This window comes from Rhineura floridana, chromosome 10, assembly GCF_030035675.1.
Source record: "Rhineura floridana isolate rRhiFlo1 chromosome 10, rRhiFlo1.hap2, whole genome shotgun sequence".
NCBI lineage: Eukaryota > Metazoa > Chordata > Lepidosauria > Squamata > Rhineuridae > Rhineura > Rhineura floridana.
Genome location: NC_084489.1, coordinates 63331343 through 63343887, shown reverse-complemented (window position 1 = coordinate 63343887; position 12545 = coordinate 63331343). Strand labels below are relative to the sequence as shown.

Genomic DNA, 12545 nt, shown 5'->3' with positions numbered 1-12545 from the left:
CTTGCATAAGTGAGCTTCCCATTTCTTTCATCAGAGAATGGAATTCTCAATTGCACACATGGAGCTCTCTTTTCCACTCAGTGGTAGATCTCCATGTGCCCATGCGAGGACTCTGTAGGGCACAGAGTTGGGACACAAATGGAGGGATCTGTCCATGTCAGTTTATCTCAGTGTCTAATTTTTCCAATCTCCAGTTCATGTCTCCACATTTCCTCAGCATGTTATGATCTTCATGAAGATTTTTCAGATTTTTTTGTGTACATTTCTCCTAAAGTACACTTGGTCTAGTCACAGTCTCTCAGCCTAACCTACCTCATAGGGTTGTTCTGAGGATAAACTGGGGAGGAAGAGAACCATGTACGCCACCTTCAACTCCTCGGGGGAGACTGGGGCCAGACTCAGACCAAGAGAATAAATGTGGATTTTTCCTTGGGACAGTAGATTATCGGAAATAAGCTGCAGTGAGCCTCAAGCTAGCATGCTCCCTGTTCTCTGCTATGCACACAAGAAAGCTCCATTTTTTGCACAAGAGCAAACCTCAGTTTTGCATTACTTAAACTCGGGGAACTGTGATTTGTTCTAACCAAAGTTATTCTAGTAGAATCTTCATCATCTACACCAACAGCAAATTCACTTCCAGCCATTAGGTAGCTACAACAGCACCATTCATACATGTAAGAGAAATGAAAAAAAAAGTATAAGGAAGGCCAAAGGAGGGGAGGAACCTGAAAACAGCTCAGTGAGGATTTAGCATGATCAGTGGCCATGGAATAAGGGGTGGGGGGTGGAATAGAGTATCCTGGAAAAAGGTATGTCTGGGGCTGCATTCAGACATGGGGCTTATTGTGTTATTTTTCCAGATTAGAATGCTAGCACTTTTGCCCCAGTTTCTAACATTCCTTTCACACTGCAGTGCCTGTTGTTTTTTCTTCAATATACCACCGTGTAACGCTAAATTTCACACCAGTGGGTGTAGTGTGACACAACAACAGTGGACATTATCAGACATGACGCCTTCCCCATCCTTTATGCGCATGCATGCTTCTATATGCTGGATACTGCCCTAAATGTTATTATGTGAGTGACACTTGACATGATCCCAAGAAAACCACGGGGAAAATAAAATGTCAAACTCTCCCAATTTTCTGGGTTAAGGGGATTACAAACAGATTTTTCCTGGATTGGAAATGAGCACTGAGCTTCCATTTGATTCTGCTAGATTTCCAGAAGTGGCTTTTACATCATGTGAAAGATCACATAAAATGCAAAAATTAACAGGTAAGGAAATGTTGGGAAAATGGAATAAAGTGATGTCTGACTGGCTGTAACTCTAAGCACGAGCATCTTTTTTTCAGGTCTGATGTGTAGATCTCTGATATTCAGTGTAGTGCAATTATTTCTTCATCGCTGTCATCGACCTTTATTATAAATAGGCAATATTTGACTTGTAGCTGAAAAACCTTTTCAGTTCTTATTTCAAATAGTTATCAAATAAATCCCTTCATCCTTGATTCATTCAACCCATTAACATGAAGCTTCTAGCATAAAACTAGAACAAACAGAGATCACAGGTTATATGTACTGATTACAGGGTATCATTAATCAGTTTATTCATCGCAGAATGATAACAGAGATTCTCAATATGACAATGTATTGTAATAGACAAGTGCTTACATTTACCAAATTTTGCTCAAGGGTTTTAGGATTAAAATTCTAAGAGGACTCCAGTAATTCTTCCAAACACTTAGCTGCCTGGCCACAGGTAACACAGCTCCTCTGTGATAATATAAGAGCTATGCCATAACAGAAGTAGTCAGAAATGTTGTTATGGGCTGTGTACACACCATACATTTAAAGCACATGACTTTCCCCAAGGAATCCTGGGAACTGTAGTTTGTTAAGGGTGCTAGAAATTTTAGCTCTATGAAGGGTAAGTTACAGTTACCAGGATTATTTGAAGGAAAGTCATGTGCTTTAAATGTATGGTGTGCTTTCAGCCGTGATATCCTTGCCCCTCTGTGACATCAGAGCAAAATAAGTCAATGGCACCAAGAGAAGTAAGGCAGGCAGAGAGGTGAAGGAAGTCTGCAGAGGAGAGCAGAGCAGAGCAGGACCATCAAGAAGGATTCAGCCACACTAACAGTCAGTCAAACTGATAGTCCTTTGCTATGTCTTTAGCAGATTAGAATTTACATTTTTGTTGCATGTTTTTGCTTACTTGCAACATAAACAAAAATAAACTAAATTAGGATCTCAGCTGTTTGTCAGCCATGTTGCAGTTTTCCACCAGGATAAATTTCCTCTTCAGATGAAGATTATTACTTCATAAGAGATGCTGCCAAGTTTAATTTTCATAATCATCATTTTATGAACTGCCAGGAGGTTTATTTGCTAAAGAGAAAAAAATGGCATCGCTCTCTCTCATACTAATGTATGAAATTTGAAGGTATTGCTACCATCAAACACTGCATACCTAAATACAGCATTTTACATACTAGTCAAGACAATGAAGTGCAAACCAGATTTCAAGTTCTTCAGTGAACTCAGAATTAGTTCAGTAGCCAAGCACATGCTTTGTACATATATTCATCCCTTATTTATTCCTGACTCCATGTCTCCTATCAGCAACTGACTTCTATTTTGTGAATACCACACACTTTGATAGTACAAAGACAACAACACAGGTTCCCCAGACCTGATCTAAACCATGGTTTAGACCATAAGTAAACCCCAAATAATTGCTTTTCATCCTTAACTGGCATGAGAAATACTCTTACAACTTTTCATTTTGTTGGCAAATCATAATGCTGTGTTGATACTTGTAACTGAACATCAGAAAGGCTCGAGTCTTACATTTCAACACTTGGGAACCACTCTCTGGCACCTGGCAGCTGATCTGGTGACAGTTCGCCATAAATTGCTGATACAGGGTGTTGCTTTGAGTGGCTACTACAGTTCACCTCTGATGCACAGGCACTGCCTTCAGTTAAAATGCATTAACCTGAAGGCTGCCAAAGACCTAAGGTCCAAAATTAATGTGACAATAAATTGATGGGTCAACATATCAAGTAAATTTGGACTTGTGGGTCACCACATCAAGTAAATTGGGAACCCACTAATTTAGATTATCACCAAAAAAAAACTCCAGTAAGCCTTGGTTTTGCATGCTCCCTCTTCACCATGCGCAAGAGAAGGAGCATGGAAGCTCTTACTTTTTGAATTAGAGCAAACCATAGTTCTACATTACTTACAAACACAGGAACTGTGGTTTCATTTCACCACAGTTAGTTAAAGCACACCAAGATCAACCTATGTTTTGATATCCTCTGTTGTTAACCAACTAGTCTTTGAATAAACCACAGTTTATTCAACAACAGCAACAACAACCTTTCCAAATGATTATTCTTTCCTTCAGAGTAATGCATATGACAGTTCTATTCAGTGCCAGCAGCAATGTTCATCATCAGTGGAATTGTTAGGGGCAGGATGGGGCAGAAAACTGAGGTCCCCCACTTAGCTGAGTGAGCAGGAAGGCCCAAAGCCAGGATATGTCTTATTAAAAAATAAAATAAAATAAATGGAGAGCACAAAGGAATGGAGAGTCAGGATCTCCATTGCTGGGAGAGCTTGAAGTAGTATAGCCAGGCCACTGCCTTGTGCCCACATACTCCACTGCCTCCTGAAAACAGTGATCCTGATTCCTCCGTCCCTGCAGTCTCCTCCTCTGGTCCACTTTGAATTGCAGGGAGGGCTCAAGATAAGTTGGATGTGAAGGAAAGGGTGTGACCTAGGCCAAGCCTGCAAAACTTGTGACCCAACAAACCTGATGATCCCCATCATCATCAAGATGCCTTACAATGTACTTGTTCATGCAGTCCCAGGCAGGCAGCAACAAAAACAAGAGGTTGGTTTAGCCTCTGGTGGGTCACAACACAAGACTGGTGAGAATCACTTGGTTTAGCCTGTTGCAAGCTGTGCAAGCCTGACGTGCTACACCAAATCAAGAACAGCATCTTATCCAGCCATAGGGGAATGTTATGGAATCGATCAGCTCCCAGTTTGGCTAGGTTACTATAGCTACATGTGCTCAAAGGTACAAAATCACACACTCACACACACACACACACACACACAGACTAACTTACTGGACTACAACTGGAGTTGTTGCAAAAAGGTTCAGTGTCTGAATTTCCTCCCATCATATCCTTGTTAAAAGGATGGTAAAGCCTGCCAAAAAGCAAAAAATGATAGATTTTGCCAGAACAGATTATATTAATAACACAGATCAGCATAACACAAGATAGATTTACTACACAGCATTCCATATTGTCTTTCTCTTTCATTACTTTCTGCCATTAATTGCACAGCCATAATCAAAGTCATATCAGTCAATTGGAAGAAGTAGATGAGCTCAATTTCATACTCCGGGCTCACGTTCTCTTTCCTCCATTCATCTTCATTAGCGGCATCTCACTGGGCTTTCCAGAAATAAAAGATTATGTTTTTTTAAAAAGGAGGGGGCTTTTAAAATTTTCTCTCTGGGAAGGGCAGAAAGAAACTAGGAGGGATTATTTTAGAATAACATCGAGGATGTGAAAAGATTGGGCTTGTGAATATATAAGAGTGATATAAGTGTCATTTATGTAACACAATCATTTGGTTTTGCATTGGCATTCTGAAATGCTTTATAAAAGTTTCTGATGTTCACTCTCACCTGATGAGGTAGGTCATTAGTTTTCCCATTTTACAGATGCAGAACTAAAACTGAGAGGTGGGATAGTTCCGTCCCAAGCAAACATAAATCCCCAAGGTCAGAGGCAGTTGATAGTCTAAGAGAGACTGGTGGTAGGCTGTGAGGGATCAAAAAAGCTGGAAGCAGATGACAGGTTGGTTGTGAGGTTCCAGAGAAGATGAGGAGCTATGGTTACTCAATGGGGCAAGTGACTCAGACAGAGTTCTTTTGAACGTAGGGATGGGGGAGAAATTAGAGTCAGTTCACATTTCAATGCAAACCTCCCTTGCTTGTGCTTCAGAAAACAACACACAAACCAAAACGCAGCTGTCCTTTGAAATGCACCCTTCTCCAAATTTTGTGATCCACTTTTTCCAACAAAACGTGTTACAGAAAGGCATATAGGAGAATGTCGTTCCTAATTAGGGGCGTATTTGCCCCCACCATAATTACAGGGAAGACTTGGGAACATTCTCGAATCAAGTGCTAGGAGCCACGTGAGATCAATAATCCTATCAGGGAGGGCGCTGAGCAGCAGATATAAGGCTGCTCCGTTCTTCCCGCGCTTGCCTTTTTTGCCTCGCGGCAGCTGCGTTTCATTCTCATTCCACGTTGCTCCGTTGGCGGCTTTGGCATTCGTTCGGAGATTTTTCATTGCTTGTGATTCCTTTGCCTCTCATTTTCCTTTTCGAGCCTTTACTTACTATTATCGGATCTTCAACGATCAGCTGGGCGTCGGGAGTCCGCCTACGCGCCTGTGGCGGCGGGCGGCAATCCGGCTTCCTTATTTCCTGGTTTAGTTCCCTTTAGTGTTATTGCCTTTTAAGTTTCAGTTACGAGGGTTTGAGTTGTTTGTTTGTTTGTTCCTGTTTTAGTTTGTGTGTCTTAAATTAATTCTGCCTTTGCTTTAGTTAACGTTGAGATATTTGCCCCCCCCTCCAGTTATTCTTGTTGTGTAATTCCATTTAGATTGTTAATCCTTTTGGTTACTTTGGTAGTTACCTAATTAATTTTAGAGCAAAGGTTTAAAGATATAATAAGTATTGTTTCTGTTAATTTAACAACTAAGGTATTCCATTACTTTAAAATTCATTTACTAGTCGTTATTTATTCCGTTTATTAGTGTTAAAAATATAAATTACCCCCCCTTCCCACTTCCCTTTACCTTCAATCCTTTTTCCACTTTCCCTTTGTATATAATAAATAAATAAATGTATAAGTAAATAAGTAAATAAATAAAATATATAAATAACCAAAGAGGTTGGGTTAATTTATTAGTTGTAGTGTTATAGGCACTTGGTGTATGCTAATTATTATTATAATTTGTTGACTCCATAATTAGATTATAATAGCATTTTGGTCTTTTGTATAATAGTTGTTTATTGTTACTTACAAAATGCCTCCCAGGAAGGCTCAGCGGAAAAAAGGGGTGCGGGTGGTCAAGCAAACTACAAAGCGCCCTCTACCACAGGAGAACCTGTCTTCTGACAAAGAGGAGGATTTTGGGACCATCCGTGCCTTGGTGGCTAGGGTGGAGGCGTTGGAAAAGGAACGCAGACGTCCCCTGGATGCTGAGACTGGCACAAGTACCGCTCCAGCAGGTAAGAAATCTGCACGATTGGCTTCCAAAAAGCCTAAAAATCGTATTCTTGCTGATTTAGTTTCTAGAATCGGGGTTCTGGAAGCTGTGGTACCCAGTGAGGAGCCAGCAATCCGTACGCATACTGCGTGTTTACCAGCTGATCAAGCACCTATTTTTGCTGTCACACCTTCAGTTCTGTCAGCTGCTGGGCATATGCGAAGTCAGCAGCCAGTTCCGCATGATGCTGCAGCGTTTACTCCAATGGTTTCTGGGTTTGCAGCACCTTCTGTGATTGCCTCTCCTTCGGCGTATACAGGTGAGCAAATCATGCACTCACAAGCTCGCAATACACATCCACAGGATTCCACTGCCCTTAACAGGGATATACAAACAGCTGATTCTCCTTCGTTGGGAGCAGCTGCCCACCCAGTAGTGTTTATGGGAGGGGTGTTGGTACCCCAGCACCCACAGCTTCCTTGGCCGGCGGCTACAGTGAGTCCTTGGCAGCCGCCTTCTATTTCCTCTTCTCAATCACCTGCTTCTTTGTCCCTTCCATATGGGGTTTATCCTCAAGGCGATACGAACAAAAGAAAAAATTTGGAGGGGAGAGTATATTGACTTGCTTACTCTCCTGTTTCGTGAGCACGAGGCTAAGCCTAAGGACGGTCAGGAAGGGAAAGAGCGTGAGGCAGTGATCAAAAGGAAGGTGGATAGGGTGTGGCCTAATTGGTTGAACGCCTATACGATTTATATGGGTGTTATGACACAGGCTTATCCGTCTAGGGCTTTATCCATGATAAAATATCAGGATATAGTGCATCGGGCCTTCCGAGAATTCTCTGGAACCGCTTGGCTTAGGTATGATCAGCATTTTAGACAAAGAGCAGCATTAGATCCCACCCTTCATTGGGACATTGAACATACTGGACTGTGGCTACATTCTATGACCTCCGCCAGGCCCTCTCTTGGAGATAGGGCCGATAGTGAGCATTTATTGGCACGTGTGCAGACTTCCGCCTCTGGCTACAGCCAAGGCGGGCAGTGGGTTCAATCCCAACAAGTCTGCTGGACATTTAATAGCAATGGCCGATGCTCTAGACGTCCCTGTAGGTTCCGACATGTTTGTGCACTGTGCTGAGGCAACCACTCTAGTTCCTCTTGCCAGAGGGCACGTACAGCTCGACAGGGTACAAGGGAGCACCCACAGCCAAAACACGGTCTGGCAATAGCGGCTGTACGTCGCAAGGCCAGTAGCCCGATCAAGCTGGCTCCTTTGGCGAAGCTGTTAGAGCATTATCCCAATCGGCAGGCTGCTAGTTTTATACTCCAGGGTTTTATGGATGGTTTTCGTATCCCTTATGAGGGTCCTAGGATTGCTACATCGCTAGTCAATCAGCCCTCTTATAGTAATTTAGTGCCTGTAGTTTTGGCCAAGCTTCATGAGGAGATACTTGCTGATCGGATATCAGGCCCCTTCCGTTTTCCTCCTTTGGAAAATTTGAGGATTTCCCCTTTAGGTATTATCCCTAAGAAGCAGGCTGGAGAATATCGCCTGATTCATAATTTGTCATTCCCAAAAGGGGCCTCTGTCAATGATGGCATTTCCCCATTATTTGCATCAGTTAGATATACTTCTTTTGACGAGGCGGTTAGAGTAGTTAGAAAAGCTGGAAGGGGTGCTTTAATGGCAAAGTGTGATATAAAATCTGCTGTTCGCCTTTTGCCAGTGCACCCTGAGGATGGGGATTTGCTTGGTTTTAAATTTCAAGATCAGTTTTACATTGACAGAGCTATGCCAATGGGCTGTTCTGTGTCGTGCACTGCTTTTGAAGCATTTAGCACATTTCTAGAATGGGCATTGAGGAGGAAAGCATTGTCCTCCTTTTCTGCTCATTATCTTGATAATTTTTTTTTATTTGTGGGACCGTCCGTGTCTTTTCATAGCCTTCATTTGATGCAATCTTTTGACACTTTAACTGACAAATTGGGAGTTCCGTTAGCTCCCGAAAAGTCAGAGGGCCCTACTACTTCCCTTATTATCTTAGGGATTCAGTTAGATACTGTGACTCAGTCCTCATGTTTGCCGCTTGAGAAGTTGGTAGTACTGCGTCAACTGCTCTGTTTAGTAATAGGGTTGAAAAAGATCACACTGGCCCGGTTACAGGAACTTGTGGCCACTTAGTTTTTGCTTCCAAAGTTATTTCCCCTGGTCGTGCGTTCCTCAGGCGTTTATGTGACGCCATGAAGGGAGTTCACTCTCGCTTCCATTTCATAAGGATCACGTCAGGGATGAGAGAGGATTTGTACATGTGGCTTGCATTCCTGAAGGATTTCAATCGCCTTTCCTTTTGGAGGGAGGAATTAATCTTAGAAGCGAAATTACCGGTGCATTCTGACGCTGCTGGATGCATTGGCTTTGGGGTCATCTTTAGAGCCCAGTGGTGTGCTGAGCGATGGCCTGACAGTTGGCGAGATATCGGAATTACTTCCGATTTGACATTTTTGGAATTTTTTCCAATTGTGGTCGCTGTTCGTATCTGGCCAAAGGCATTTACAAACCGCACAGTGCGCTTCTGGTGCGATAATATTTCCACAGTTAGCGTGATTAATGCCCAAACTTCTAAGTCTCCTCATGTCATGCGCTTGGTGCGCGCTTTTGTGTTGCAATGCTTGCGCTTTAATATTTTATTCCTGGCCAGACATGTTCCAGGTTTGCAGAATACAGTAGCTTTCACGCTTACAGATGGCGCGCTTTCGGGAGCTTCCACCTGGAGCGGCTCTGGATCCTGTACCAATCCCACCTTTCCTGTGGAACCTTGGCAACTAGAAGTTGGGGTTGCGATTGCTGCCGCTCTGGCTCCCAGTACTCAAAATGCGTATGAGCGTTCATTTGCTAAGTTCCAGACTTTCCGTATAGGCACGGAGCTGCCTTTGGAGTGGCCTATTCCTGTGGAGCATTTATTGCAGTTTATGACACATTTAAAAGGGCACAATAATTCTGTTTCTACTATCGCTGGTCACCTCTCGGCACTAGACTTTATTTCCAAGGAAAGGGGGCTGCCAGATCATTCTGTAGATTTTAGGGTCAGATAGGTCCTTGTGGGTTGGTCGCGTTCCGCTCCCAGGTCCGCTGGCCGGAGGAGGCCAATCACGCCTGATGTCCTCCTCCAGATCCTGGCACTATTTAATTCTTTATGCTCATCTCAGTATGAGTTGCACCTGTTCGCCGCAGTAACTCTGACGATGTTTTATGGTGCTTTTCGCCCTAGCAAAGTATTGCCCCCTTCTAAGTGCAATGTGACTTATCGAGCCTGATGCTTTGGCGATTGCACATTCGGTGCAGATATAGTGAGGTTTTCACTGCGGGTCTCTAAGACCGATCAAAGGGCCATGGCAGTATTCGTGCTTTTACGAAGTCGCCAGGTCCAGGTATTGTGCCCTGTGTCTGCAATGCGACAATTCTTATCCATTCGGCCGGCGGGCCAGCGTTATTTGTTCATACATATGGATGGTACTGCCCTGACTCAATTTCAATTTTGGGCTGTTGTTCGGCGGGCCTTGTTGGCCAGTGGTCGCAATGCTGGAGACTATGGGCTGCATTCTTTCCGGATTGGTGCAGTTACAGCTGCGGCCCTTGTGGGCATGAGTATCAGCGAGATACAGGCGATCGGAAAGTGGCGTTCTGATGCATTTAAGTCTTACGTCAGGTTTTAACAGATGACTTTGTTTTTGTTTCCTGTAGGTTTGACAAACATCCCAATTCCCGTCAGGATCGTCTTGTGTGGCCACTCAGTTGTGTTTTGGGCTCATCGGAGGGCATCCTCGTTTGTTTATGGAACACAGCTGCAGCTTTCTGCCACAGCTATGATTCAGTGGGAAGCCCGGAGGGGCATGTTATGGGATGCGTTGCTGCCTGCTGTGTGCCAGACAGGCCGCACATATTGTTAATTCATTTGGGTGAAAATGATTTGGTGCAGCGTCCTGGGTTGGATTTGCTGCTAAAAGTTACGCGTGATCTCACATGGCTTATTAGATCATATCCCCATCTTCTGCTTGTATGGTCTGAAATGCTTGTTAGAAGGGTTTGGAGGGGTGCTGTTCACCCCAATAAGATAGATAGAGCTAGGAAATGGGTCAATAGGAAGGTTAGGGATTTAGTTTTGTCTCTTGGTGGGGCAGTTATTTCTCATGATAGGATTAGGTTCCATGCCCCACATCTATTTCGAGATGATGGTGTTCATCTTTCTGAGCAAGGGTGTGACCTGTTTTTGGAGAATCTTATGGGGGGATTAAGGGGATTGTTATCCTCATTGGGTGGAGGGGACCAAGCTTAAGCTGATCCCCTCTTGTGGCATAGAATTCAGGCAGGTGAGGTATATGGGGGTTAAAATTAGGTGGTTAAGGCATCATGAAAAAGGGGCACTTCCTAGGGAACCATCAGGGCTTTGTGTCCGGTGGGGATCTGTGTTGTGTCCTTGTGGGACCGGCTTGCGCATCATGGTGAACGCCTGTACGGCGGGGCCATGGTGTGGGGGTTGGAACCACACAGCTGGCTCCAGGAGCAAGGAGGGAGGAATTCACCCACATCCTTGACTATGGAGTCATGTGATGATGAGAAGTGATGCCTTAAGAAGGTGAGGGTGTAATCCCTCGTTGTTAGGTTTAGCCTCACCTGCCCGAAAAGATATAGATTTGAATAATTGGCTGTATTGCATTGGATTTAGGATGTTATATTTTAATAAATATAACATTATACCAGTTTGGTGTCATGAGTCTTCTTTGTGTGGGGGCAATGTCGTTCCTAATTAGGGGCGTATTTGCCCCCACCATAATTACAGGGAAGACTTGGGAACATTCTCGAATCAAGTGCTAGGAGCCACGTGAGATCAATCATCCTATCAGGGAGGACGCTGAGCAGCAGATATAAGGCTGCTCTGTTCTTCCCGCGCTTGCCTTTTTCGCCTCGCGGCACCCACCCTCCCTCCCTTGTCAGTATGGGCTTTGCTGGTCGCCTGAATGGGGCCGAGTAGGAATTTTTTGGGGGGGATCCTGATTTCAGAATCCCTTTGGTTTTGCCTACTCCATACTGCTTGGGTTTAATTCAATTGGCTTCTCGGTTGGGTGGGACGCGTCTGCTTTGGCTGGCATAGAATTCAGGCAGGTGAGGTATATGGGGGTTAAAATTAGGTGGTTAAGGCATCATGAAAAAGGGGCACTTCCTAGGGAACCATCAGGGCTTTGTGTCCGGTGGGGATCTGTGTTGTGTCCTTGTGGGACCGGCTTGCGCATCATGGTGAACGCCTGTACGGCGGGGCCATGGTGTGGGGGTTGGAACCACACAGCTGGCTCCAGGAGCAAGGAGGGAGGAATTCACCCACGTCCTTGACTATGGAGTCACGTGATGATGAGAAGTGATGCCTTAAGAAGGTGAGGGTGTAATCCCTCGTTGTTAGGTTTAGCCTCACCTGCCCGAAAAGATATAGATTTGAATAATTGGCTGTATTGCATTGGATTTAGGATGTTATATTTTAATAAATATAACATTATACCAGTTTGGTGTCATGAGTCTTCTTTGTGTGGGGGCAAAGCATGCATAAAAATGCATATAGTTGTGAAAAACATACCAAAATGCATTGTGTTAGGGAAATTACTTGCAAAAATGGTGTGTTAGGCAAAACTGCATACCAAATTTTTCTATTAGGAGAAATGCACACTAAAATGCTAATGAATTTTCATGATATATAGATATGTATTGCAAACTATGCAGAAATGTGGTGAACTGAACTTAAAGATTAGAAAAATGAGGAACAGAAGAAAACCAAAATTGACAGAAATGTCCATCCCTACTTGGATGTAGGGTTTTTTAAATCTATTGGCCTGTGACATCAGCTGACTGTATTCAGACTAGAATGGCAGTCTGGAAAATGCCCTTTCCCCACAGACCCTAACTGGTCTGTTTTGCTGCGGGGTCAGAATTCTGGTGGTACAGGAGGTAAGGCGCTAAGGGCGGTTACTGGATATCTTGATCATGCCCTCAGTGTCCTACAGCTGCGGTCACCACATATATAATGGATCGTGCTGCAAGATGTATAAATGTGCCCGCTCACATCATCCCTCCCAAAGAAGGAATATGTAAATCATGCCCATATTATTTATTTATTTGTTTGTTTATTGGATTTCTTAGTCGACCATCTGGCTGGCTAACCAGTCACTCTGGGCGACGTACAAAAT

The 12545-nt window shown here is 43.8% G+C and overlaps 1 protein-coding gene across 1 annotated transcript; it reads left to right on the top strand.

Annotated features, from left to right (window-relative positions):
* Positions 1-5347: 5347 nt before the first annotated feature.
* LOC133365079 (uncharacterized) lies at positions 5348-11873 on the top strand. Its single transcript, XM_061586391.1, has 2 exons — positions 5348-6630; positions 10057-11873. The coding sequence occupies exons 1-2, from the start codon at positions 6129-6131 to the stop codon at positions 10260-10262; spliced, it is 708 nt and encodes a 235-aa protein (XP_061442375.1). The 5' UTR covers positions 5348-6128; the 3' UTR covers positions 10263-11873.
* The last annotated feature ends 672 nt before the right edge of the window (positions 11874-12545 follow it).

Coding starts and splice junctions, on each gene's coding strand:
- LOC133365079 (XM_061586391.1), top strand. CDS start 6,129: ATGCCTCCCAGGAAGGCTCAGCGGAAAAAAGGGGTGCGGGTGGTCAAG. Junction 6,631..10,056: donor CTCTCCTTCGGCGTATACAG/GTGAGCAAATCA, acceptor TGTTTCCTGTAG/GTTTGACAAACATCCCAATT.